Raw genomic sequence first — 25,749 nt, 5'->3', positions numbered from 1 at the left:
CCGGAGGATTCCCTGCATGCCGGAGCCGGCTGGGAGGGGAGCGCAGCCAACCGGCCCAGCCGGTTTCTCCGGAATAACGAGGCAGAGCCTCCGTGCCCGAGGGTGGCTCCCAGCTGCTCTGCCGGTCCCAGGCTCTTTGCCCCACAGTGCTTGGCCCCAGAAGAGGAAATCCTGGTTTTTCCCCCCGGCTGTCCTCAGGGAAGGCCACAGCGGTTTGCGGAGGGGCTCGCTCCGCCGTGCCCTTGTCCTGCTCACCGCTTGTCCCTCTGCCCCCCAGGTGAAAGCCAACGATTCGGACCAGGGCGCCAACGCCGAGATCGACTACTCCTTCCACCAGGCCTCGGACATGGTGCGGCGGCTGCTGCGCCTGGACCGCGCCACGGGGCTCATCACCGTGCAGGGCCCCATCGACCGCGAGGACATCGGCACCCTCAAGTTCTCCGTCATGGCCAAGGACAAGGGCGCCAACCCCAAGAGCGCCCGCACGCAGGTGGTGGTCACCATCAAAGACATGAATGATAACGCACCCTCCATAGAGATCCGGGGCATAGGGTTGGTCACCCACCAGGATGGCATGGCCAACATCTCGGAGGACGTGCCAGTAGAGACAGCAGTGGCTCTGGTGCAGGTGTCCGACCGAGATGAGGGTGAAAACGCTGTGGTGACCTGCGTGGTGGCCGGTGATGTCCCATTCCAGCTGCGCCAGGCCAGTGAGACAGGGAGTGACAGCAAGAAGAAATATTTCCTGCAGACCACCACGCCGCTGGACTACGAGTCGGTGAAGGAGTACACGATTGAGATTGTGGCTGTGGACTCAGGGAACCCACCCCTCTCCAGCACCAACTCCTTGAAGGTGCAGGTGATGGATGTCAATGACAATGCCCCTGTCTTCAGCCAGAGCTTCACTGAGGTGGCCTTCCCTGAGAACAACGAGCCCGACGAGCTGGTCATGGAGGTGAGTGCCACTGATGCTGACAGCGGCTCCAACGCCAAGCTGGTTTATTCCCTGGTGACAGACCCCTCCTCCAAGGGCGCCTTCACCATTGACCCTGACTCTGGTGAGATCCGGGTGAAGGCGGTGCTGGACCGAGAGCAGCGGGAACGCTACGAGTTCTTGGTGGTGGCAGAAGATAAGGGCAGCCCCAGCAAGCAGGGCACAGCATCTGTGGCCATCAACGTCATGGACAGGAATGACAACGACCCCAAGTTCATGCTGAGTGGCTACAACTTCTCAGTGATGGAGAACATGCCGCCCCTCAGCCCCGTGGGCATGGTGACAGTCATCGATGCTGACAAAGGAGAAAATGCCCGGATCCAGCTGTCGGTGGAGCAAGACAACGGGGATTTTGTCATCCAAAATGGCACTGGCACCATCCTCTCCAGCATCTCTTTCGACCGGGAGCAGCAGAGCACTTACACCTTCCGACTCAAGGCGGTGGACGGTGGGGATCCCCCCAGGTCTGCCTACGTGGGGGTGACCATCAACGTCTTGGATGAGAATGACAATGCCCCCTTCATCACTTCCCCCTCCAATGCCACCTACAAGCACATCCTGCCCCACACCAGCCCCGGCCAGCAGGTGAGCAAGGTCAAGGCGGAGGACATCGACTCAGGCATCAATGCCGAGCTGATCTACAGCATCACAGGAGGAAACCCCTTCGAGCTCTTCCAGATCTCCCCGCAGAGCGGTGACATCACTCTGGAGAAGGAGATCCTGCGCAAGCACCACGGCCTGCACCGCCTGGTCGTGCGCGTCAACGACAAGGGCAAGCCCTCGCGGCATGGCACGGCTCTGGTGCACTTCTACGTCAACGAGACGCTGGCCAACCGCACGCTACTGGACACGCTGGTGGGGCACAGCCTGGACACCCCGCTGGACATCGACATCGCCGGCGACCCCGAGTACGAGCGCAGCAAGCAGCGGAGCAACATCCTCTTCGGGGTCATCGCCGGCATCGTGGCTGTCACCCTGGTCATCGTGCTGGTGGTCCTGGTGCGCTACTGCCGGCAGCGCGAGGCCAAGAGCGGCTACCAGGCAGGCAAGAAGGAGACCAAGGACCTGTATGCACCCAAGCAGGCCAGCAAGAGCGGGAAGAGCAAGAACAAGGTGAAGAAGAGCAAGTCTCCCAAGCCACCCAAGCCCACGGAGGATGAGGAGGAGACGGGGCTGCAGAAATCGCTCAAGTTCAACCTCATGAACGACTCTGTCAGTGACAGCCCCCGGATCCACCTTCCCCTGAACTACCCTCCGGGCAGCCCGGACCTGGGCCGGCACTACCGCTCCAACTCGCCACTGCCCTCCATCCAGCTGCAGCCTCAGTCACCCTCCGCCTCCAAGAAGCACCAAGTGGTGCAGGACCTGCCGGCCACCAACACCTTTGTTGGCACCGGGGACAACAACTCGACGGGCTCCGAGCAGTACTCGGACTACAGCTACCGCACCAACCCCCAGAAATACACCAACAAGCAGGTAGGAGAGCTCATCCTGAGGCCGGCAGCGGCGCCCCCGCTGCACCGGGGAGCCATCTGGACAGAGGTGTGGGAGTGAGCGTGGACTGGTCCCCAGCCCTGCATGTGTGGCCCAGGGGGCTGGCGTTGGACTACCCCGGAGCCAAGCCACAGAGCCTGGGCGTGGTGTGGGGAGGGGATGGGGATGGTGTGAGGGAGGCCAAAAACTGTCAGAGGCCTTGTCAGAGCGCCCGGGGCTGGGTCCTGGTGGCGCTGCCTGGGTGACGGTGACGCGAAGGGCGCTGCGTGCATGTGGCTCTGCATGTGGGGCTCTGGGCAGGGAATGCCACCCACCTGTGTCCCCTTTGGGGACCACTCTAACAGCACCAAGGAGGGCGATGCCCACCCTCCCATCCCTCCCTCTGTTTGGGCTGGCTCATGGGGAGGAGGGACTGGTCCTGATCCTGCCACAGCCGGGTTCCAGCCCTGCCCTGCTCCAGGGAGCAGTTGGGAAGGCTCTGGCCTCACTGTTGCCAGCCTGGCTCCACTGGTGCGGCTGAGCCTGCCACCATCCCTGCACCAGGGCGCCTCAAAGGGAGCTGCGGCTGCCCAGGCAGGTGGGGCTGGGCGGAGGAGCAAAGCTCTGCCTTTTTCCCAGGCTCAGGCTCCGGCTTCCCCCAGGCTCGGGCCCTCTGCCACAGCCAGCACGGTGAAATCCGCGCTTCCCGTAGCACGAGCACCGGGCCTGGAGCTGTGGCTCTGCAGGAGAGGGTCTGCAGATCCTGGTGGCACAGGAATGTCCCACCCGTGTGGCAGGGCTGGGGCTGTGCTGGGGCCGGGGGAGAGGGGCACTGAGGTCTCTGCTGCGGTCGGGTCACTGCTCTTGGTGTTGCCGGGGGGGTCTCTGCGTGCGGGGCAGGGCGGAGGCAGGTCTTGGCTGCTCGCTGGTGTGCACTGGAGCTTGGAGCTGAGCCACGAGGTCGTGGGCTGAGTGTGGAGCTTGCAGGACCCTCTTTCTCGGGCTGTCTGGCCACTTAGGAGCTTGCACCACATTTCTGCTTTGGCACTTCTGTCCTTAACCAGCCAGGGAGGGAGAGGGGGAGTGAGTGCCTGTGGCTTTGTCTTCTTCCTGGGGCCCCACGGGTGAGGACCACCCACTCTCCCCCATGCTGTACCCCCTGTGCCCCATGAGACCCCTGCCCCCCTCTTTGTACCCCAGTGAGTGGCAGGCTGGGCTCCTGCCATGGGGCTGAGCTCAGCTGCCCTGTTGGATTTGACTTCAATAAAGTTTTCTATTTTTGACCGGTTGTGCCTTATTTTCCCTGCTGCCCCTGAGAAGGCTCTCCCAGCAATTTCCCAGGCATATTTTCCATGTCCTTGGCCATTGGAGCACTCAGGCCCAGTGGAGGCCAGAAGTGATGCTCACGTGAGCCGGCCATCTCCACAAACCCTCCACCACAGCCCAGCGTGGTCAGTCCAGAGGCCTCACGGTGCTGACCCTTCATCCCCAGGTTGACATGTCCCATGTCTAGTCACTACCTGGCCCTCTGAAGATGTCTCTCCAGGACAGGGTTCCCAACACCTGCACACACTCACACACACACACACACACCTGTGTGGATGTGGATGCAGTCCGAGCCACGGCCCAGCCCGCCCAGCTTTCATTTCACTTCACACCAACATCCTCCCTCAAAGCTTCTCCTGGTTGATCCCCACATCCTCTTGAGCCACACCCACGTCCCACAGCCAGAGCGTGGTGGAGCAGATCCCCGTGCCTGGCTAGCCTGACCCAAATCCCTGTGGCGCGGGCTGGCAGCGCCGCTCCCGCGCGCCGCACTGCTGCAATGAGGGCGCGCGCGGTTGCAGATGGAGCCTTGGCGTGTCAGCAGCACCCAGATCCCGCTGCTCCCCCACCCTGGGAGGTGATGGGAAGGAGAGATCCTCTCAGGAAGGCTTGCTGGAGCCGGGTGGGCTCTGCCCTGAATGGGATCTCCTGGCGGGATGGATGGGGGTGATGCCAATGCCATGGGACTCGCTTGGGGTCTTGTCTCCAGCTGTTTGGAGAAAAGATGGACCCTGGTAGGCAGGAACAGTCCAACACCCCTCTCCCACCATCCCACCATTCCATCTCAGGGCCCCCCTCCCTGGCCACCTGTTCCTGTTTCTCCTGGTTTTTCTTCCAGACTGGGGCACCCATCCCTGCTCCTGTCACACCAGTTCACCTCTTCCCCAGGGCCTCCGGTGGCCTCACCAGGCTGCTGGGCCTGAGGAGCTCTGGCGCTGGGAGAGATTAGATCAGCCGGGGAAACCAGTGGTTCTGGCTTCGGTGGTTTGAGCCCTGTGCCAGCCTTGGCTCTCACAGCCTCCTCGTTTGTTTTGCTAACAGCATAAGGTTTTATCTTGAACCATCCAGGAAGTGTCTGGGCCTCCTGGGCAGGCAGGGCTGGGACCCGCAGGGAGATGCGATGGCTGCAGAGGAGGAAAGGAGACACCAGCAACCACCTCAATAACTGCTCCCCGCAGGGCTGGGCCGGGCAGTCTGGGGGCTTGGCTCAGCCCTGCTATCTGCTTCCCTTTGGGAACTTTCTGAGAGAAGTTTCCCTCCCTTCCTCGTCCTCGGCAGCTCTTTGATGAACCTGGGGTGAGAACTCAGGCGCTGGCGTGGGGAGCGGCTCTTTCTTCTGCCTGGCTCCCAGGCTCCATCCCTTTTTTACCGGGAGGGGAAATTGTAGATCCTTTCCCAAGAGCTTCCCCGGGTCCTTGCAGCCCCCCAGCAGCCGGGAAGGCAGCTGGAGTGGTGTGAACTTGAGCGAGCTCAGCAGAGGTTCCTGCACCTGCCCGCGGGCTCGGAGCGGTGCAGCATTAATTACTCTCTGCGGGAGGGGAGGAGAGGAATATTGTAGCTGTAATGGACAGAAATGAAATCGTCTTGTTTGAGAATTTAGCTCAGAGTCTCCATAAATTGCAGGTTTAGGTGCTGGCAGATGTCTGGGAAAGTCTCCCACTGTCCTGGGTCAGTGGGTTTTCTCAAGGTCGTTCACGTGGAATGAGCTGATAAATGGATCCAGCAAGGAGCTGCAGATGGAGCTGAGGGTTCATGGGGGACCTGCCCTGCTTTCCCCCAGTTCCAGAGAGAAGCTGTGCTGGGAGCAGCTCCTCCACACTGTGGATCAGCTCCTGCTGCTGGGATCGACGGGGCTTGGGTCAGATTTGACTCTGCTGGGCTGAGATGGAATGAGGGAAGTGTCCAGGGGCTGCAGCTCCCGGGATCTGCTGGGAAGAGTGGCTGTGTCAAAGCACAGCAGCTTGTGAGCATCACTGGGGTGCCTGGGGAAACAGGGGGAGCACAGGACAGGGTGGGGAGTGGGCAGTGCACCGTGCTGGAGCATTGGTGAGGATGCTGAGGGCACCAGGGGCGAGGCAGGAAGGCATGGTGGCTCCTGGTGCATCTGTGCTGGGGACTTGGGTTGATGAGCGAGAGCACTGTGGGGTATTTGGGACCTCAAAATGAGGAGATTCAGGCATGGGAGAAGAGCAGCCCCTGGTACAGGCTGGATGTGCAGCCAGAGCCAGCGTGGCTGTGTGCAGGTTGTGCTGCAGGGGGAGGTGACAGTGGGGTGTGCCCAGCCCGTGCCCCCACACGTGGGAGGTGACAGGGGGATGCTCAGTGCCAGCACCCTGTGCAGGCGGCACAGAGGGGAGCGTGCTCTCGGTGACAAGGGGGCCAGGGACACAGGCACAGGCTGTGTGTCACGGGCAGGGGATGCAGGGGATGCAGCTGGAGCCTCCCCCAGGAGAAGGTGGCACAGGGCAGGGTACAAGCCCTGTCCCCAAGGAGGTGGCAGTGGGGACTGTGCAGCCTGGGCTGCGGCAGGAGGTGGCACAGGGGGTGCACAGCCCCAGGGAGGTGGCACAGGGCTGTGCACAGCCGGGGGCACAGGGGTGCACCCCCGGGGAGGGGGCACAGGGCTGTGCACAGGCTGTGCTGTGTGGAGGGCGGCAGTGGGGTGGACACAGTGGCAGCAGTGGCAGCAGGGTGGGCAGCCTAGGCCAGGTGACAGCTCTGTCTGCAAGGACACAGTGGCACTTACTGTCCCCAACACATCAGGGAGGTCACTGGGTCTCTCCTGCCTGGCCGTCCCTGGCCCCACCAGCGCTGGGGACCTCGTCCTTTCTCCCTTGGAGGCTCCCCCAGCCTGTGCTCCTTGCCTGGGGCTCCCCACGTGTGGCTGGGTGACAGCACTGCCCAGTTCCCCTCTTGCCCTTCCTCCCTGCCCTCCTCTCCCTCTCCCTCCTCGCAGCCTCAGCCTCTCCCCTGCCTGATGCCCTTGGAGCCAGCACTGGCCTTTCCTAGCCTGGACCTGGGCAACTCCTCCTTTCCCCCCCCCAGATCTTCCTGCTTCTTTCACAACCGCGTCTGCTCCTCTCCACCCTCTCTCCTGATCTCTCCCTTCTGCCTGGCTTTCCCCAGTCTCTCCTGACCGTGCTGGCTGCAGTACAGAGGGATGGGAGCCCTCCCAGCGCAGGGCTGAGCCCCTGGCTGGCTCTGCTGTGGCTGCTGGGGGATGAAAGCCCTGGCTGTGTGTGCAGCCGCCCGCTCCAGGCCTCCCTGATTGATATTCCCAGCACTGCTCTGCCCGCTCGGCCGCGCTCAGCTGCAGCGCTGCTCCCTGCAGCGGGGCCCGGCCCTGCAGGCTGCAACACCAGCGCCAAACCCTGGGGCAGGGCCTGCGGCTGGGACAGGGCGTGTCCCCGTGGTCCCTGAGTGTCCCTGTGTGTCCCTGAGTGTCCCCATGGTCCCTGAGTGTCCCTGTGTGTCCCCATGGTCCCTGAGTGTCCCCGTGGTCCCTGAGTGTCCCTGAGTGTCCCCGTGGTCCCTGATGTCCCCGTGGTCTCTGTGTGTCCCTGTGTATCCCTGTGTGTCCCCATGGTCCCTATGGTCTCTGTGTGTCCCCATGGTCTCTGTGTGTCCCCATGGTCTCTGCATGTCCCTGTGGTCTCTGTGTGTCCCCATGGTCCCTGTGTCCCCGCCATGGCCCCTGAGTGTCCCCATGGTCTCTATGTGTCCCCATGGTCTCTGCATGTCCCCTTGGTCCCCCATGGTCCCTGTGTCCCCCCCATGGTCCCTGTGTGTCCCCGTGGTCCCTGAGTGTCCCCAGGCACTCGGTGCCCCTCAGCCCACAGAGCACCCAGAGCTGTGCATGGGGTGAGGCGCAGAGGGTGGCTGCAGCTGGAGGGGGTGGAGGGCGGGGTGTTCCCGGGTGAGGACAGAGCTGGGATGTTCTGGGACGTTCTGGGACGTTCTGGGATGGGATGGAAGGAGGCTGCAGTAATGAGAGGGTGCAGGATGTAGGACAGGCCAGGGAGGTTGTTGTGGAGGGAACAAGGGCGAAGGAGTGCCTGGAGCAAAGGGCACAGAGTGTCTGGGATTGTATCAGGGCTGGGGAGGGCAGCCTGGGAGCCCTGGGACAGCAGCAAAGGGGGGGCTGCTGTGCTCTGGGGGCCAGCTGGGACCCCCAGAGTGAACCCCCCCGTGTGGGGCCATGCCAGGGCAGCTCCCAAAGAGCCCCTTCGTGGTTTGTGGGGTGTTGGGCACTCAGCACCCGTGGTGCCCTGGCAAACCTCCCGCTGGTTGGCACATCCTTTGGAATGCTGAGCCCTGTGCCAGGCCCAAACCACCTTCCTGCCCCTCCGCCCTCATCCCCACACGGCCCTGACCTGTGAGAGCACCTGCCAGGAGCCCTGGGCACGGCCCATCCCCAGGGCACAGCTGGGCTGCCATTGCACAACCCAGCTCTGCTCCTGGCAGAAACCAAGATGGGCACTGGTGATTATTCCAAAGGAGGCTCCTCCTGCAGTGCCCTGATCCTTCAGCCCCCCAGAAAGCACAGAGAGCTCAGCTGGGGCACAGGGGGCTTGAACAGGGCTGAGGAGGCCACCCCTGGCACCCTGGTGCCCCTTTTCCTGTCACCTCTGACTGTGGCTGCAGCATCCCCCAGCCCAGCCTGGGTGGAGCCTTGGCTTCACCTCTGGAGTCACACCTGCAACTCAGCCTCACTCAGCTTCCCCCCTTCACTGACCTTGTCTTTTGTCCCGACCCTTTCTGTACTTCAGGGAGAGCTACAAAAAAGATGGAGAGAGATTTTACACAGGCAGAGAGTGACAGGACAAGGGGAACTCTTTGAAATGAAAAGAGGAGAGATTTAGATGGGATATTGAGAAGGAATCCCTCCTTGGGAGGGTGGGCAGGCCCTGGCACAGGGTGCCCAGAGCAGCTGGGGCTGCCCCTGGATCCCTGGCAGTGCCCAAGGCCAGGCTGGAGCAGCCTGGGACAGTGGGAGGTGTCCCTGCCATGGCAGGGGTGGCAATGAGATGGGCTTTAAGGTTCCTTCCAACTCAAACCATTCCATGATTCTATTCTTTGACTTTCTGAACTTTTTTGGAGGTCTCTCACCCTTGAGGACCTGGTTTCCACATCCTACCTGTGGTAAAGTCTTCTTTTGTGAGCGTGATTCCCAACCCAACCCTCTGGAGAGGAAGAGGAGGTCAGGCAGAGGACCAGAAAGAAAACAACTCCCCCAGATCCCTTCAGAAACATTCCTGGTTGTTTTGCATCAATGCCTGGTGTGGTGGAAGCTGTTTACTGCCTCAGCCCTTGAGCTGCTGGCAGGGAAGCGTGGGTGGGTTTGTGGTGGGAGCGTGGGCTGTGACCTGCCAGGAGAGCAGCAGAAAGCTCCACCACCTCGTTATTTCCATCCTTGTGGCACTCACAGCCAGCCCTCGTGGGTCCTGCCCAGAGATCCCTGAAGATGCCCCTTTCCTGGGATGTAAACATCCTGCTGAGCTCCTCCTGCCTTGCAAAACACCGCTCTGACCTACCTGCACGTGGCACGGGGATCCTGGCACGCTCCATCAAAGCCGGGAGCCGTCCTTTGGGGAGGGCAGCGATCCCACCTCCCTCCCTGGGAGCTGTCAGAGCAGCCTGCCCTGATTCAGCTCCTCGGAGACATCTTGAAAGGCCCCAGCAACCTGAGAGCCTGCAGCTATTTTGCTCCCACATGGCCTGGTTTTCACATCCTGCCAGCTCCCCCGTGCTCAGCAGCAGCTGCTGGGGGGGCACCTCGTGGCTGGGCTCCGCACTGAGATCCTGCTGGAAGTGTCCTGCTGGAGCCGTGTGTGATGTTCCCCTCGCACTCATCCATTCATCTCCCTGCTTGTTCATCAAAAGCACTTGAGCCCTGTGGAAGGCCAGCTCGTGTTTCAGATGTTTGAAGAGCCCCTTGGTTCTCATCCAGGCTGGGCAAGACCTACTGAGGTGTTGCGATTCCAGGCTCTGCAAGTGCCTGGAGGAGCTTGGGTGGGATTTTTTCCCAAGGATTTCAAGTGGATCACAGTTTATTAGGGACTACTGGGGCATCTCTTGACCAGAGAGCTCAGAAACCTTTGCTAATGTGCTGGAAATTTGTCTGGAGCCAGGAGCTGGTTTGGCCAAGGATGTGACAGCAATCCTGGGATTTGAGGAGCTCATGCATCCCAGGGGTCCTGTGCCAGTGGGAATGGGAATTGGAGCAGTGCAGGCAAGATAAGTGGCCCTAAGAAGCCTTCCTATGACTTGTCCTACCTGTTTGATGTCTCCTAAGGAAGGTTTGTCTCACCTGATATCTCCGCTCATCAGGAGGTGCAGACCACTAAAGTGAGGGCTCTGCCCATCTCTGCAGTGTGTGGGTGCCCAGACCTCTGGAACAGGCACAATTCCTTGGGCAGACAGGAAAAGCTGCTGCCCTTTGCCTGTGGAAATAGAGCTGCTTGCAAAACAGGTTTACCCTCAGAGGAAAATTTTCAATTTGAAAGCAAATCAGGAAGAACTGACAGTTTTCCCCCCTGTTTCCCAGGTCAATCAGAATTTATATTATATATAAATATTTTTTTTGATAGTAATGTCTAAAGGCATGATTTTGCCTGACCTTTTTGAGTTGAGCTCCGTAATTAATACTTGGCTGGAGTCCTGAAGTGAAAGGTACCTTTGCAAGAGCATCATTTTTTCATTTTCACGTGTCAGCAAAGATCTCCCCCCACGCCCCAGCCCTGAAACAGGGAGCTCACTTGAATAATGATCTGATTCCAGCAAATTGACAGGTTTTCTGTGGAAAGGCTTCCATGGAGGCATTCCTGGTTATCTCCTCTTTTTTTTGATAGAGTCCTGAGTCTACAGCTTGGGACCCCCTGCTCTCCCCAGAGCCTTCAGTGCTCTCTGTCAGCTCCACTGGGTGCAACTGGGAGCCAGATTAGCTCATTATTCTCCCAGCATCATTTTCCCACTCTGCAGCTGTTGGATTCCTCGAGGGTTTTATTCAAGTGTTGCTCCCAGTCCCAGAAAGCTTTTTCTCCCTGGGATCTTAAGATGGTTTTAACGTGATTATGAGGCCTCCTGCTGCGTCCAGGGCAATTTCCACTCCACACCGACCATCTCCAGAATAGCTCCATTATCAGCTGGATGGTGACAGACATTCCTGGGCAGCACAGCCAGGCCAATTTAGACATCATTCCATAAAGATTATGACCCCTTTCCATTTTATCGTTCGCCCTTCCGATGATTTATTTCCGTGTTTTCCTTGCCCATCTTCATTTCACCCAAAGAAAAGCCAAATGGCACCTCCTGGATGGGCTCAGAGCTGGGATAGGCTGAGGGTTAGGCAGGCTCTGTCCCCAGGCTGCCTAAATGGGTCTCTAATTGCGTTAGATCTTGCTCTGAGTTAGATAAATTCGATCTGACCAGGCAGGTTGGCACCGGGCTTTGGCGGCTTCTTTGAGCATCATGCAAATTTCAGGAGGCTTCAGGGCACCTATGTGGAGTCAGGCCGCATTTTCCCTGGATTTATTCATTAAATAGTGCCTCGGGAGCTGATGTCCATTTGAGGCTGGCTGCTCTGCTATCATTATTTCGGCAGGACTTGGAGACTGCCTCTGCTGACTGCAAGGTCAGCACTCGCTAATTGTCAGCTGAGCAGCCACTCAGGAGGGGAGCAGGTGCTTTTGGGATGATACCGGGGTTTGGGAGCTGGGATTCCATGGGTTCCTGTGCTTTTTTCCCTCTGGTTGCGGATTCCTTCTCTGGTTTGTCAGCAGTGGAAGAGCTGAAGGGATGTTGCGAGCTGGGGATGGACACAGGGGTTTGTGGGCAGACACAGCCACCACATGAGACCCCGTGGGCATCACGGAGCAGAGAGGTCACCCCATGGCTGATGTGCCCTGTGGGACCCCAGTGGCTGTGGTGGAGGTGACCCCAGTAAGGCCAGGCTGGCAGATCACAGATTTGGGCCTCTAACTGTGCTCCAGAATTGTCAGGGTTCTTTGGGAGGGACAAATTCTTGGGAGGGCCTGAAGGAGTGTTTTGAATAAAAGGATGGCTCTCACAGGTGTGAGACCACAGATCTTGGCTTAGAGATGGGTCCATCCATGTCCCTCCCTTGTCCAAAGCAGCCCCTGGGACCTGATCCCAGCCCTTCCCTCAATTCCTTCATGTTGGGCAAACAGGGAGCAATCCTGGGAATGCAGCTGGGTCTGCTCAACCACCTGAACCCCTGGAGATGCTGGGGCACGGCAGGGAGGGGCCCTTGCGGCAGACAGGACCCCCAGGCCACCGAGGGCAGGAGCAGGAGGTGACACCAAGCCAGGACAGTGCTTGCCTTGTCCCTGTCCATTGTCCCTCAGGGTGCTGCTGTGCCAGGAAATGCCCTGAGCTCTTCCCATCACCTGCAGGGTGAGTGCAGAGCAAGCAGGGAGGGCTCTTGAGGGGCTTCTCCTCCACAAAGCAGTGCAGTGGCTGCACAATGTGCTGCTGCAGGGTCATGGAACATGATGGGAAGAGCTGGCTCAGCTCCATTCTCACCCCAGCAGGGCAGCAGAAGCTCTGGTGGCTCAGACGAGCTGTGAAATGGTCGGCTCAGGGACGAGCTGTGTCCTGTTTCCTGGAGCCCGAGCGTTGCCCTGGGTGGTTTTGGCAATTCAGCTCCAGCTTTCCTCAAGGCCTGCCCTGGTTTCCATGGACATAATATTCCCCTCAGCCTGCTGCTCCCAAGGCTGTGCTGCACTGCACTGGAGCCCTGCTCCTCGCCAGGCAAAGCAAACAAGCCCCAAGCCTCCAGCCATGGAAAGCTGGCTCTGGGTCACCCAAAGCACGATCCCTGGGCTTATCCTTCTCTCTTCCCCTCCGTAGCCAGGGATGCTGTGTGGCTCCAGGTTGGTGTGTGAGGGAGAGGGGCTGATGAATCCATGTGAAGTTGGGCAGCTCCAGTGCCACAATGGCTCCCTTGTCGCTCGGTTTGATATTCCGGGCGCTGGCTCTGACATTGCCTTTCACTCCCGGCCCTGTGAGTTGCCGCATTGTGGTGGCTGTAGGGGAAGCAGCTCCCTTGGCAGCTGCCTGAAAGGGGCTTCTGGCATGTGGGGAGGCACAGGAGGCCAGGGGAACGTGGATCCTGCTTTGGGATCAGCAGTGAGCCAGTTAACAGGGGCTGGATTCTCCCCCCTGCGCTCAGGGTGGCTCCTCTCCATCCCTGCCAGCAGGAAAAGGGTGCCCGGGGCGGATTTGGTGGTTTCCTTTGTGAACAATGGAATTCCTGCTGCTCACTCCCTGCCCTCTGCACAGGCAGCAGTGCCAGTGGGTTTGTGGGGACATGGTGACATCCCGAATTCCTGCTGCTCACTCCCTGCCCTCTGCACAGGCAGCGGTGCCAGTGGGTTTGAGGGGACATGGTGACATCCTGAATTCCTGTTGCCTCCTGGCACTGCTGTCACTTGGGCTGAGTTTGTTTTCCCTGGGTTTAGCAGGGAAAATCAGCCTGGTGCAGGTCCTGCTGGGAGCTGGGGATGTTTGAATGAGCGAGCAGAGGGGCTGAGGATGGCGGGGTCCCCTGACCCTGATCCAGCATCCATGAGTGGGAATCCTCACAGAATCATTAAGGCTGGGAGAAAACCCCTCCAAGATCATCAAGATTTGATGTGCCCCAGCCCAGAGCACCCAATGTCACCTGCAGTCATTCCCTGAACACCTGCAGGGATGGTGGTTCCACCGCCCTCCTTCTGATGCCTGACCACCCTTCCCATGAAGAAATATCTCCCAATATAATTTTTCCTAGTGTGCCCTCATGGCAGGAGGAATCAGCACAGTCAGGGATTGGTGTTGGGGGGTTTGGGATGTGCAGCCAGGAGCAGCCAGGTGGGGGACAGCCCACAAAAATTCCACACCAAAACAAAGCTCCAGACGAGCCCCAGAACTGGAGCTGTGGGTTTGGGCTTGGTTTCCCTGTGGCTGGAAAATTGGGGAAGAGCTGGAAGGGGCACAGGGAAGGGCAGCAGGGATGGAAGGGGCACAGGGAAGGGCAGATGACATGGAAGGGGCACAGGGAATAGCAGCAGGGCTGGAAGTGGCACAGGGAAGGGCAGATGGGAGGGAAGGGGCACAGGGAATAGCAGCAGGGCTGGAAGTGGCACAGGGAAGGGCAGATGACATGGAAGGGGCACAGGGAAGGGCAGATGGGAGGGAAGGAGCACAGGGAAGGGCAGATGACTTGGAAGGGGCACAGGGAATGGCAGCAGAGCTGGCCAGAGCTGCCTGGTGTCTGCAGCAGGACCTGGCAGAGCAGGATGCAGCCTGGATTTGTGGAATTGGAAGGGGGCAGAGCGAGGAGTAATTACTGCCGTTCCTCACAACCCTGCAGGTAGGAGAAGTTCAAGGCAAAACGAGCAGGCAGCAGAGGCAGGAGCAAAGGGAAGAGCTTTTCCAGTGAGCACATGGGCTGGCGTTCACTGCTGCCGCAATCTGCGGAGGCCGGAGCAGGCACGGCCTCAAAAAGGCAGGAGAGCACTTCACAGAGGATGGGGGTCAGCAGAGGGAGAGCTGCCAAGGATTCCTCCTCGGGAAAAATCCCTGAGCTGCAGCAGCACGGAACCTGCAGGATTTTCCTGGGCATGAACATCCCCATCAGAGCATCCTTGCGGGAAGAGGGGGACAGGGGCTCAGATATGGTGCTGGCACAGGGTCCCCATCAGGAACATCACAGTGAGCACTGAAAATGCAGTTTTTTTATCCAAAGCCACAATTTCTCAGCTGAGAAAATAGACAGCCCTGCCCCAAATCTCATTCCAGCACAGTGGCAGCAGTTGGAAGTAGGAAACCAATAAATACTGGGGGTAAAAAGGAGGGAGTTACAGCAATTAGGGGAAATGAGTCGTTCTGGAGTGTAGAAAATTAACAAGCAAAGCCAAAGACATTGGGGGAAAATCAATTATTACAAAGTCAACACAATAAGTACTTTAAAAAATGCGCCGGGAAGAGGTGGAATTCAGGAACTGTCAATTCCAAGTGGAGATTGCAAAATTGTTAATTATGGAGAAAAATGCAAAAGTATTGACTAAATAGTTGGAGTAATTTGGGCTGAGACATAACAATGTAGGATGTGGGACGCGCCCATGTGCTGGGAACCAGCAAAGGCATTCGAAATAGAGATATTTGACATAATGGAATGGAATAATTTGTAGCAAAGAGTGGGATCTCTCTGCTCCGGAGGTGTCCATGGAGCTGGGGAGCCTGGGGCGGGCAGGACTGGTAGGGCAGCGATGCCACGAGCAGCTGGAAGAGCTGGCTGGGGCTGTGCAGTGCTCACTGCCCTGGGCAGCCCCAGGGAACAGCTGGATTAATGGCTAAAGCAGGAATGGCTGATGGAAATAGCACTGACGTCAGTCACTGTGGCTGATGGCAGGGGACACTGGGCACTGGCATTACGTGACAGGTCTGGCTTTTAAACCTTTCCTTAGGCATGGCCCTGGCCTCTGTGAGGAACAAGGGCTGCTGCAGGCATTCCCACAGGGCTGGAGAGGCAGAGCTGGTTTGTGTTGGGCACACAGCAGCTGGAGACTGATGGATGCTCCCAGCTGATAATGGGGATTTTATCACTATCATTATTATTATTTTTATTGTTTTGCATGAACACTGCTCTGAGGTTGGACATCAGCAGGAATTTCTCCATGGAGAGGGTGGTCAGGCATGGGAGGAGCTGCCCAGGGAGGTTTGGAGTGCTCATCCCTGGAGGTGATCACCTGGATGTGGTGCTCAGTGCTCTGGGCTGGAGATCAGGCACAGCTTGGACTCAGTGACCTTGGAGGGCTTTTCCAACCTGGGATTCTGTGCATTGTGAGGCAGATCTGGTTTATCCAGAGCTTAGGGAAAGGAAGGGAAGCTTGGCTGGGATTCCTCCTGGAGCCAGGTTCTCCTGGAGCCAGGTTCTCCTGGAGCTGCCCCTCGGCAGCGCTGTGCCCGCTGCCATTCACCGCTGCAGTCAATGGTCTGGAAGGAAATCTGAAATCACTGCTGATAAACCCGCGCCTGCCACGCAGATTGGTGGAGTGGGAGATGGTGCTGAGGATGGAGCAGCCATGCAGAGCAATCCAGATTACTCAGTAAACTGGGCCCATTTAAACAAAGTGCATTTTAACATGGCCCAGGAACTGGCTGATATCCTGGGAAGTGCTGGCTTGAAAATGGATTCAAGGGTCACGCTGCATGAGTAGCTCAGGGTTAAGAGGCTGGCACAGACCTCAGGTGGAAAAAGCTGCGAGGTTGGAAGGGCAGGAAGGCGCTGCAGGAAGCCCTAGTGAGATGGCACCTGCAAAGGTCACCTCTGATGAGGAACGGGGAAAAACTGGGGCAAGCAAACATGAGGGCCCCAAAACAGATTTGCTGTTTGCAGGTTATGACTTGGAGCTGCTGTGTTTGACTCCTCAAACAGAAGGCTCTGGTGCACCTGGACTGCACTGCACAGGCAGCTCCTTGTGCAGAGGGCACTGCCTGCTCAAAGGCTCTTTACCCTCCCCAGAAAGGTCACACCAAACCCAATTTCTGCGAGTCAAGGCCAGACAAATCAATTCCGTGCCTTTCCATGATTCCAGAGCCGGGCTGAGGGGGTGGAGAGCTTCCCAGGGACCCGCTGGTGGGGCTGGGCACAGAGGGAGGGGGGCACTGCCCGTGCCAGTGCCACGCTGCCCCGAGGGGCTGCAGGGGACAGGGCTGGGGAGCCCTGCAGTGAGAGGAGCCCTTTCCAGGGCTGCCTGGCAGCAGGTGACCTTTAAAGGAGGTGTTTTTCAGGTAAAAGCGCTGCAGCTGGGATGCAGCCCCGCAGGCTGGGGGGATGGTGGCTGTCACAGGCTGCCTTTGGGATGTTGTTGATTTGTGTTCTCTCAGCACCCCGAGGAGCCTGGCTGGTGCAAGCAGGAGGGAAAGCAGGAGCTCGGGATGGGCCAGGCAAGGCAGGAGATTGGTTTCAGCTGGGTGGGCAGGGTGCAGGGGGAGGGCAGTGCCAGGCTTCACTCGGTCCCTGTGGGCTGGGAGGGGACTCCAGAGTGTCCCTGGCACCTGGGCAGCGCTGCCTTGTCCTCAGCTCCTGCAGAGCCCTCCTGTGCCTTAGTGACAGGGCTTGCACCCTCCGCTCCGGCAGCCCCATCCTGTGCCCCCTCCGCTGTGCCCCAGCCTGGCAGTGTCCAAGGGGGGCTGGATGAGGCTCGGAGCCACCTGGGCGAGTGGAAGGTGCCTGCCCATGGCAGGAATGGGATGAAATGAGCCTTAAGGCCCTTCCAGCTCAAGCCCTGCCATGATCCTGTGATTACACTTGGCCAAAGCCACCGCTGAGGGGTTTTTGCCGCAGTGATTAACCCGGTGTTCCCACTGCAGGTAGAGGTCACTCCTTCTCATCTGCCAGTGGTCCCAAGCAGAGGCTTTCCCCTTCCAGCCTTTGCCACCCTTAACCTTCTCGTCCCTGAACCAATTTCTCTCTTTTTTTGAAATGTTTTGTCATGGTTTCTAACGACTGCTTGTCTGTTCTTCTCTGCTGAAGTGGGGCACTCTCCTCAAAACCGGTGCCCAGCTCAGCCTCCTGGCACCCGGCAGAGCTGGCACATCCCAGCCCATTCACACGTCCCAATATTGATGCATTTTTGGGTGGGAGGCTGGCAGCAGGGCTGGATCCTCAGCCAGCTGTGACTGCTCCTCACGAGGGTGCAGATGTGACAGACCCATCCCACATCTGGCATGCCAGCAGCTAATGAAAGCACAGCCCAGCCATGGATCCGGGACACAACCCAGAGCTTTAATGTGATCCATGATCCCAGCTGAAAAGGCTGTCTGCAGTAATTCCTTCAGGAATAACACTTTCCAAATGATTTGCACCCAGGCAGGGATGTACCGTGCTGCACCTCTGCTGTTTGCTTGCATTACTTATGAGAAAATCAGCTAAAACAGTGTAAAAAAAAACTTCCTCAAGTCGAGCTAGAGCATTTACTGCTCCTCCTCCCTCCACGAGGCCTGCTGTCGTTTCAAAGGAAGGAGTTCAATGGCTTGACATGTTTGTTTGTGACAAACCTACAGTGGCTGTTACTCATTTCCTTGTTATCTTGTAGGTACTTACAAAGAGTTCTTTTATCTGCTTCAGTATTTTTCCAGGAACTGAAATTAAGCTAACTGTTTTATAATTCTCCAGCTCTTCTTTTTTTCTCATCATTAAAGACAGGCGCTATTTTAGCTCACTTCCAGTCTTCTGGAAGCTCCCTGATTCTCTACAAATTCCTCAGAAAAAAAAAAAAGTCTTGGGAAAAAAAAAAAACAGCCCTAACAGCTCTGAAGTTACTTAAATCAGGTCTCTAAGCATCTGTGGTGAATTTAATCAGGTCCAACCAACCTTAAAGCAGCTCATCTAAATGCTCCCTCTGTGTTCCTTCCCTCTGTTTGTCTCAATTCCTTCCCCTTCCTGGCCGGTGCTGGCTGTGTGTGGGACGCCTGATTGCCACTGATTTGTAGGAAAGACACCAGCACAAAAAAAGGTATTCAGCCTAAACAGCGTGTTGGCTCCTCTCTCACCTCATCACCTTCAGATCTCCATCAAATAAATCCTGTCTTGGGCTTTTCCCCACGTTTCTGTGGGGAAACATTGTGGTGGCTTTTTCTTGCTCTCGGTGGTTGTGTTTCATTCCCCTCTCTTGCCCCTTGAACTCTCCACTCCACTCCTCGGTAATCACACCAAAGAAGGATTTGGTGGAAGGATTTGGAGCGGGATAATGATGTGGCTTAATGGCTGCTGGCAGGGAGCTGCTCTGAGAGTGAGGCAGAGCTGGGGAGGGAGAGTGTGAAGTGGGGTCTTGGAAAGGCTTAGCGAGGTGACCCTGGGAGGAGAATCCTGGGGATGGGAGCTGGGGTCAGGCCGGGGGCTGGCAGGGGAGGAAGGATGTGGCTCTGTGCTGGGCAGTGATGCCATCAGAGAGGCTTTGGGGGGGCCTTGGCTATGTGAGGCTCTGAGGTTGCGTTGGGAACCGGCCAAGTGGGGATCTCTGGTCAAGGGTGGGGACAGTGATTCAGGAGGCTGTGCCGATGGGGAGACATTTCCAGAGCTGTCCTGACATGGGAGGGGACATCTGGGTGACAGACGAGGCTGGGACAGAGCCGTGGGGGGAGTGATGGCTTGGGGCAGCACAGGGACCATGCAAAGTGTGCTCCTTACATGTGATGGGGAGCTCTGGGATGGAGCCTGGTGCTGAGTGTGCCAGGATGGCTCTGGGAGATGAGGATGGGGTCAGGCTGGATGACCCCACCCTTTTTCTCCACCTGTGGGGTGGGTGATGCAACATCTTCTCTCTTGTCTGCAGTTACCTCATCGCCGAGTGACGTTCTCTGCAGCCAGCCAGGCTCAGGACCTGCAGGACCCCTCCCAGCACAGCTACTATGACAGCGGGCTGGAGGAATCTGAGACCCCCAGCAGCAAATCTTCATCAGGGCCCCGCATCGGGCCCCTGGCCCTGCCCGAGGACCACTACGAGCGCACCACGCCCGATGGCAGCATCGGGGAGATGGAGCACCCCGAGAACGGTACGTGCCCGCCCTCGCGCCTGTCCCCTCCCTGGCACCTGTCCCCGAGGCTTCGGGCCCTCCGTGATCCGTGTCCCCGGTGTGGGCGACGTGGGAGCTCGGCTGGGACATGCTCGGCTTGGTGGGGATGGGAGGATGGAGAAGAGGGGAGGCTTGGAGCAAGAGAGCAGCAAGGAGGGGTGGGGAGGGGACAGGCGGGTGAGGGAGCAGAGGTCTGGGGGAGCTGGGGGATGGGAGGAGTCAAGGAGACAGGTGGGTGGGGCAGAGGACAGGGGTGTGGCTGGAGATGGGTGTGGCAGGAAGCAGGTGGGTGTGGCAGGAGATGGATGTGGCAGGAATTGGGTGTGGCAGGAAGCAGGTGGGTGTGGCAGGAGTTGGGTGTGGCAGGAGATGGGTGTGGCAGGAAGCAGGTGGGTGTGGCAGGAATTGGGTATGGCAGGAGATAGGTGTGGCAGGAAGCAGGTGGGAGTGGCAGGGGACAGGTGGATTTGGCCCAACATGGTGATCCGAGATGGCAGCAGAGGGGCTGTATCCCAGCCCATGGGGAGCTCATGTGCTGCACTCAGGGGTCCCATGGTTGCCCATCCCCACCTCAGGGGGATTCGGGTGTGCTGGATCTCCTGTGTGTGTTTGGGGTTGGAGCTATGGGTGTTCCAGGGAGCAGAGCAGGTTTAGGGGCACAGGCTGGGCTCAGGAGATCTGTGGAGCGGAGGCTCATTCAGCATGGTGGTGGCAAACCCCAGAGCGACATGTCCCTTCACCTTGCCCCTCAGGTCACCTCCCTGTGGGGTCCAGCTTTCCCTGAGAAGCCCTGGAGGTGTCTGTGGTGTCACCACCAGAGAGCTGCTTCCCCGCGGTCGCGCTGCTCATGCTGCCCCTGTGCTGCTCCCCTGGCTGCAGCCCACCCCCCCAGCTGTCTTCTTCTTTGGCTCTGGCTGTGCACATAACATCTTCTCTCCTGTACCTGCTGCCTTCTGTGCTCGTGTCCCCAGGGGAGGTGGCTGTGGAGGTGGCAGGGTCAAAGAAACTTCTGGGAGGGAAGAGGAGCAGGTGGCAGAGGATTCTCCTGAAGTCGCCTCCTGTTTCTGGGAGCATCCTTGGCTTTGGGACAGGTGTGTGCGTGGTGGGAAGAGGCTGAGTGTGCGTTCAGGTGGTTTTTAGGGAGCTGCAAAGCTGCTGGGTCTCTCTGTTGTGGAAATGGACAGGTCTCTTCCCAATTCCCAGGTTATTCCTGGAGTAACACTGGAGTTCTCTGTGTTACAACCGTTGGAGTGAGGCATGATGGGGTTCCCAAATCCATCTGTGGCACCCTCCTGTCCACGAGTGTTGTGCAGATGACTTTCTCCCCAAAAGTGCCAGTCAGTCACCTGGGAAGAGCAGTTTGAAACGGTTCCTGGAGCCTTGGCACTCAGTAACATTGCTTGGAAGAGAGGCTGGAAGGGTGGTGAGCAAGGAGCTGCCCCATGGATGAGCTGATGGACACGGCGAGGTAGTGGGGGTGGTGGACCTGGGAGAGGAAAGGTTGAGCCCTGGAATGTGACAGTAAACTCGGGGATGATGAGGGAGGAGCAGGGCTAAAAGTAGAAAGAGGGGGGAGAGAGGAGCACCTGGATGGTGGAGGGCAGAGAGGGCTGTCTTGGAATATTCCTTGGAATGTTCGTTATGTGCCCGGCTGGATGGGCAGAGCAGAGGAAGGCCAAGGGACACTGCCTGGGATGGCTGCCTGCCCACAGCATCACAAATCTGCCCTACCAACCAGTTCCCTGTCTGGGCACAAGGTGCCCTGTGTGGGCTCACCTCCCAGGAGAGCAGGAATCACCCCACACCCGTCCACCACCAGATCCCTGTGTGGTACAGACCCTGTGGAGGCTCCCAGGAATAACCACAACCCTGCTCCCCTCTCCATCCCCCAGAACGTCCTGCCTTGGCTCCAGCATCTGTCCTGATGTCCTCCAACTTCCAGGTGCTCCTCTGTCCATCTGTCCTGATGCTGGAGGACATCCTGTGTTGGGTGCAGAGGCCGTGGCAGGTCAAGGCTCTTGGAATCCCCCGGCATTATCCCGAGCTGGTCCTGGTGCTCTGCAGATAATCTGGCACGGCAGTTCAGGGTGGTCCTGAGGAGCTGGGCTCAGGGTCGTGATCCTCTAAGCGGACTGTGAGGGCATCCTGGCACTGGGACAGGCCATTTGGGGATTAGGAGGCACTGGGGTGTTAGACCAGGTCACCAGAGTTGTGTTTGCTCTGTGCCCTGCCCGGGGTGTGGCACATCCACATCTGTGCTTCCCGTCAGGCCTTGCTAGTCCCGAGAAGGATCGTGACTTGTTTCCTGCAAAGGCTCTCCAGAGATGTGGGACCATCATGACCTTTTGGGGACTGTCCCACCATGTCCTTGCCTTGGCTCCATCAGCAGCCCCAGCCCCTCAGAGAGGTCAGATGTTGGGTTTTTGAGCAGACAAAGCTGTTCCTGACCTTCTGTTAAACCGCGGAGACGCGCTGGATCCTGCACCCCCATCCCGCGGCACGAGCGCCAGGCTGACACCACTGTGCATTTTCTCAGCTTTCATCTGGTTATAAATATCCAACATAACAGGGCTTCCATTGCTTTCTCCAGGAGATTATCCCTGCAGCCGAACCAATCTGATAAGCAAGTATGCAAGGCTATTTATAGCGTTTCAACTGGAAGACAGATCCATGCCTTTTCTTTGTAGATGGTTCTTCACTTGATTAACACACATCTCAGTGTCCTCCTTTTTTGGACCCTTTCTGCTGTGCAGACTGCAGTAGAATGCTGTATTGCAGGGGCTGAGCCAGGCCCTTTGCAGGAGGAATTACGCTGGTTCTGGTGAAGACTTCTCCAGGAGCTTGGCACTGACGTGGCAGCTCCTCAGTCATCCCAGGCGTTTGTCATCCCTGCTATTTTCCCTCTCTGCCCACTGTTTCCTCCCCAGCATTTCCCTGCGCTGTTCCCCACCTTGGTGGGGCCTGCTGAGCTGGGAATGAAGCTCAGGCTCCCACTTGGCCACCCGGTGCTTTTCCCAAAGACATCTGTTCCCCCCGGATCCCAGATTTGCTTTGGCTGGAAGGAGCCTGGGAATGCTGGTGCTCCATGGGGGCTCTGCCCTGCCATAATGCACGGAGGGCTTGGATGGGGACTGTGCCAGTCACTCTCCAGCAGCCATTGAGGGAATTTAACAGGATTTCAGGACCAAATATGAGCAATTTAAGAATTGTTACACGGAGCTTGTTTTCCCTCTGTCCCTGTGTGGTGCAAACATATCTGAGATTGTGTTTTATTGGATGAGGCATTTCTGATTCGTGTTTTTCCACTCCCAAAATCTGTTTTATGGCTGTTATTTAAAGTGAGGACCCCATGCCATTTTTAATGCATGCAGTTACAACTGTGCTCCAAGTATGGAATTAACAACCACCTCATGAGCTTTCCCAACACTCTCTGTGCCGTAGGATCTGCACTTCCCAGATGTTCATGAGTTTATCCTCACAGTTCCAGAGAAGAACCTCCGCCATAGGTGGGGAATGAAATAGAAAATTGCAATTTGCATTTTTCGGAGGTGGCTGCTCGCTCTGGGTGACCCTGGATGAGCTGGCAGCTCCTCCCTCTGTGTGCTGGGATCCTGGTGTTCCAGAGGCACGAGGCAGGAATCTGGCTGCTCCCAGATGCCAGAGCCCAGGCTGCTGCTGACATCTGAGGAGGGAGCAGAGCTTGGCTTTGGGACTTTGTGGCAGAGCTGGTTTGAAGCTCTCCTGCCTGGTTCAGGCTTTGCTAAGCCCAGCCTTTTCCTGGTGCTGTCTGGGAGTGGATGGATGGAGATTCCACTCCCGGGTTTGGCTGCCGGGCTCAATAAAACCCCCCCCAGTTCGGGTTTTCCTTTGTTTCAGGGAAGATTTAGAGGGATGCTTTGCAAAGGAAGAAGGAGCAGCTTGTCTTACCCATGTGTGGCACAGCCATGAAATCCCAGCCCGTGATTCTGCTGGGAGCATCCCTTTAGGAATTGCCCACTTGGTTAGCACAGCGTGTGAGACCCCAGGTGAGCCCTCCCAGTGGAAGGTCCTCTCTGCCCCCAATTTCACCAGTCTACACTTAAACTCTGCTTCAGCTCCTCCCATTTCTTCCCACTGAGTCCCACAACACCAGAATTCCCTCTCCTGGTGCGTACTCAGAGATCCCATTCAGGCAACTCAACATTTAAAGATCTCTTTGAAAGAAAACTGAGTCAAGTCCCTCCCTGTGAGCAGAGCCAAGGCAAGGGATTTTGGCAGCTGGGTGTCTCTTCCTTCCTCCCACCCTTCCTCGCGCTCCTCCCAGCCATGGCCATCTGCTCCTGCCACCACCACAGACCTGCAGCCTCATTCCTGGGCAGCAGCAACATCTGGCACATTTTGGATGTGTGTGGTGCTTTTTGGCAACCCTTGCAGAGGCAGCCTGGGGAGAAGTTTCCCTCCTCCTCTTTGCTAATTTCTGATTATAGCTCAAGCCTTCCATTCCTCTGGCTCATTTTCCTCTCTGTGTGGTCTCCAATTTGCCCACAAGCTTTTGGTGGGCTGGATGTGCCCAGGTGATGTCCCACAGCCCCTCAGCAGCACTTGGTGACATCCACAGCAGGTCCAGGTGCAGGGCTGATGTGTCTGGGAGTGTTTGTGTTCACAGTGTGACCATGGCATGGAAACGTGGCTGCACCTGGCTGTGTGTGCACCCTGCAGTGCCAGGGATCAGGGAATGGTTTGGCTTGGAGAGGACCTTAAAGTCCATCCAGTCCTACCCCCTGCCATGGGCAAGGACACCTTTCCCTATCCCAGATTGCTCCAGCCTGGCCTTGGGCACTGCCAGGGATCCAGGGGCAGCCCCAGCTGCTCTGGGCACCCTGTGCCAGGGCCTGCCCACCCTGCCGGGGAACAATTCCTCATTCCCAATATCCCATCCATCCCTGCCCTCTGGCAGTGGGAGCCATTCCCTGTGTCCTGTCACCCCATCCTTGTCCCCAGTCCCTCTCCAGCTCTCCTGGAAGGGCTCTGAGCTCTCCCTGGAGTTTTCAATGCTGAGCACCCCCAGCTCTGAGCTCCTTGAGAAGGTGGATGGCTCAGAGTACTCCTGAGCCAACCATCCTCTTCTCCTGCTCACCACAAGGATGGATTTGCAGCCCTGGGCAGTCACTGCCTCCTGCCTCTGCTTTAGTGCCAGTCATGAGCTGCTTTTTAAGGCTCTCACTGCGATTGTTGTTCAGTTCCTCACAGCCAACAGATGGGACAAAAAAATTACATTCTGTCTCCTTCCCTGGCACAGAGACTCCTCTAGATCTTAAAATCTATTCTCTTTTTCCTACATTATCTCTAAATGTCCCTTTTGTCTTGCAGAAAGAGTTCCAGGCACATTTGCAGTCTGTGAAGTTGGGGTTTTTTTCAAATGTACCATGCAGCACTTCTGCTTTGTTGCAGAGGCTGAGGGATGCTTTGGAGTGGGCTTTGTCTGGGATGTGGGCTTCCAGCTAGATTTGTGCCATTCCTGGTCTTTGCTGACTGGGATCCAGCAGGTCACACAGCTGGCCTGGGGTCTGGCTGCTGCTTGGGCTCCTCTCTAGCTGAGACATTGTGGGTTTGGGGTTTTTGTAACTGATCTTCAGCCCTTTTTAACACTTCAGGGCTGGGATTCCTTTTGTCCTGACCAGCAGCTCCCACTGCTGCCTGGGTTTAGGGTGTCCACATTCTATGTGACCATGTTCTGCTCATCATCTGCCTCTAAAAATTCTTTCTGTGTCCCTCAGTGATCCTCAGCACCTGCATTTCTGCATTTCTGCATAAGAAAACGGGAGCTTCTCTCCTTTCCACACTTAATGTTGGTTCATCCCCAAAACCGGCTCCTGGTTTGCTTAATCGCTGCTGGGAAAAGATTTTTATCAGGACAGACAACATCCAGCAGATTGCAGATGGCCCTGGATTACCCCATCCCAGTTTCAACATTTCTGCCTGAGCTGTAATTCCAGCCCTATTTCCTTATTTTCCATGTTTTCCAGTGGCTGTGTCTGGGCAGACTCTGACGCCAGAGCTGCTCGGGGCAGGGCACTTGTCCTGCCAGCCAGCCAGGTGACCTTCCTCAATTGTCCCCAGAGCCCGGGGTAAACGGGGGACGCTGTTCCCCTGCCCCAGGAGCAAGCACATTGCTACCAGCTCCAGACACCGCCTTTAATCCTCTCAAGACCTTCTAAGAAGGCTGCTCCTCACTTCAGACGTTGTCCAAAATAGCTGCAATAATTTATCTGCCTCTCCTGCCTCACAGGATTATGTGGTAGCACACACACAAGGCTGTCCTCGAGTTCTCCAAAGATCCTTGGCGGATCCTGGAGGTCTTTAGAGGAGTTATTTGTAGAACCCAAATTTCC

At 57.5% G+C, this 25,749-nt stretch overlaps 1 protein-coding gene across 3 annotated transcripts in view; it reads left to right on the top strand.

The window, feature by feature from the left end:
• PCDH1 (protocadherin 1) overlaps positions 1-25,749 on the top strand; it is a 58,955-nt gene that overhangs the window by 9,935 nt on the left and 23,271 nt on the right. For all 3 annotated transcript variants that reach the window (XM_030957486.1, XM_030957485.1, XM_030957487.1), the window contains exons 3-4: positions 278-2,470; positions 19,138-19,357. In XM_030957486.1, the coding sequence (XP_030813346.1) occupies positions 278-2,470; positions 19,138-19,357 (2,413 nt within the window). The remainder of the gene's footprint in view (positions 1-277; positions 2,471-19,137; positions 19,358-25,749) is intronic.

Source organism: Camarhynchus parvulus, chromosome 13 (assembly GCF_901933205.1).
Source record: "Camarhynchus parvulus chromosome 13, STF_HiC, whole genome shotgun sequence".
Taxonomy (NCBI): Eukaryota; Metazoa; Chordata; class Aves; order Passeriformes; family Thraupidae; genus Camarhynchus; species Camarhynchus parvulus.
Note: the sequence above shows the minus strand (reverse complement) of the source record. Positions and strands in the feature narration are given on the sequence as shown.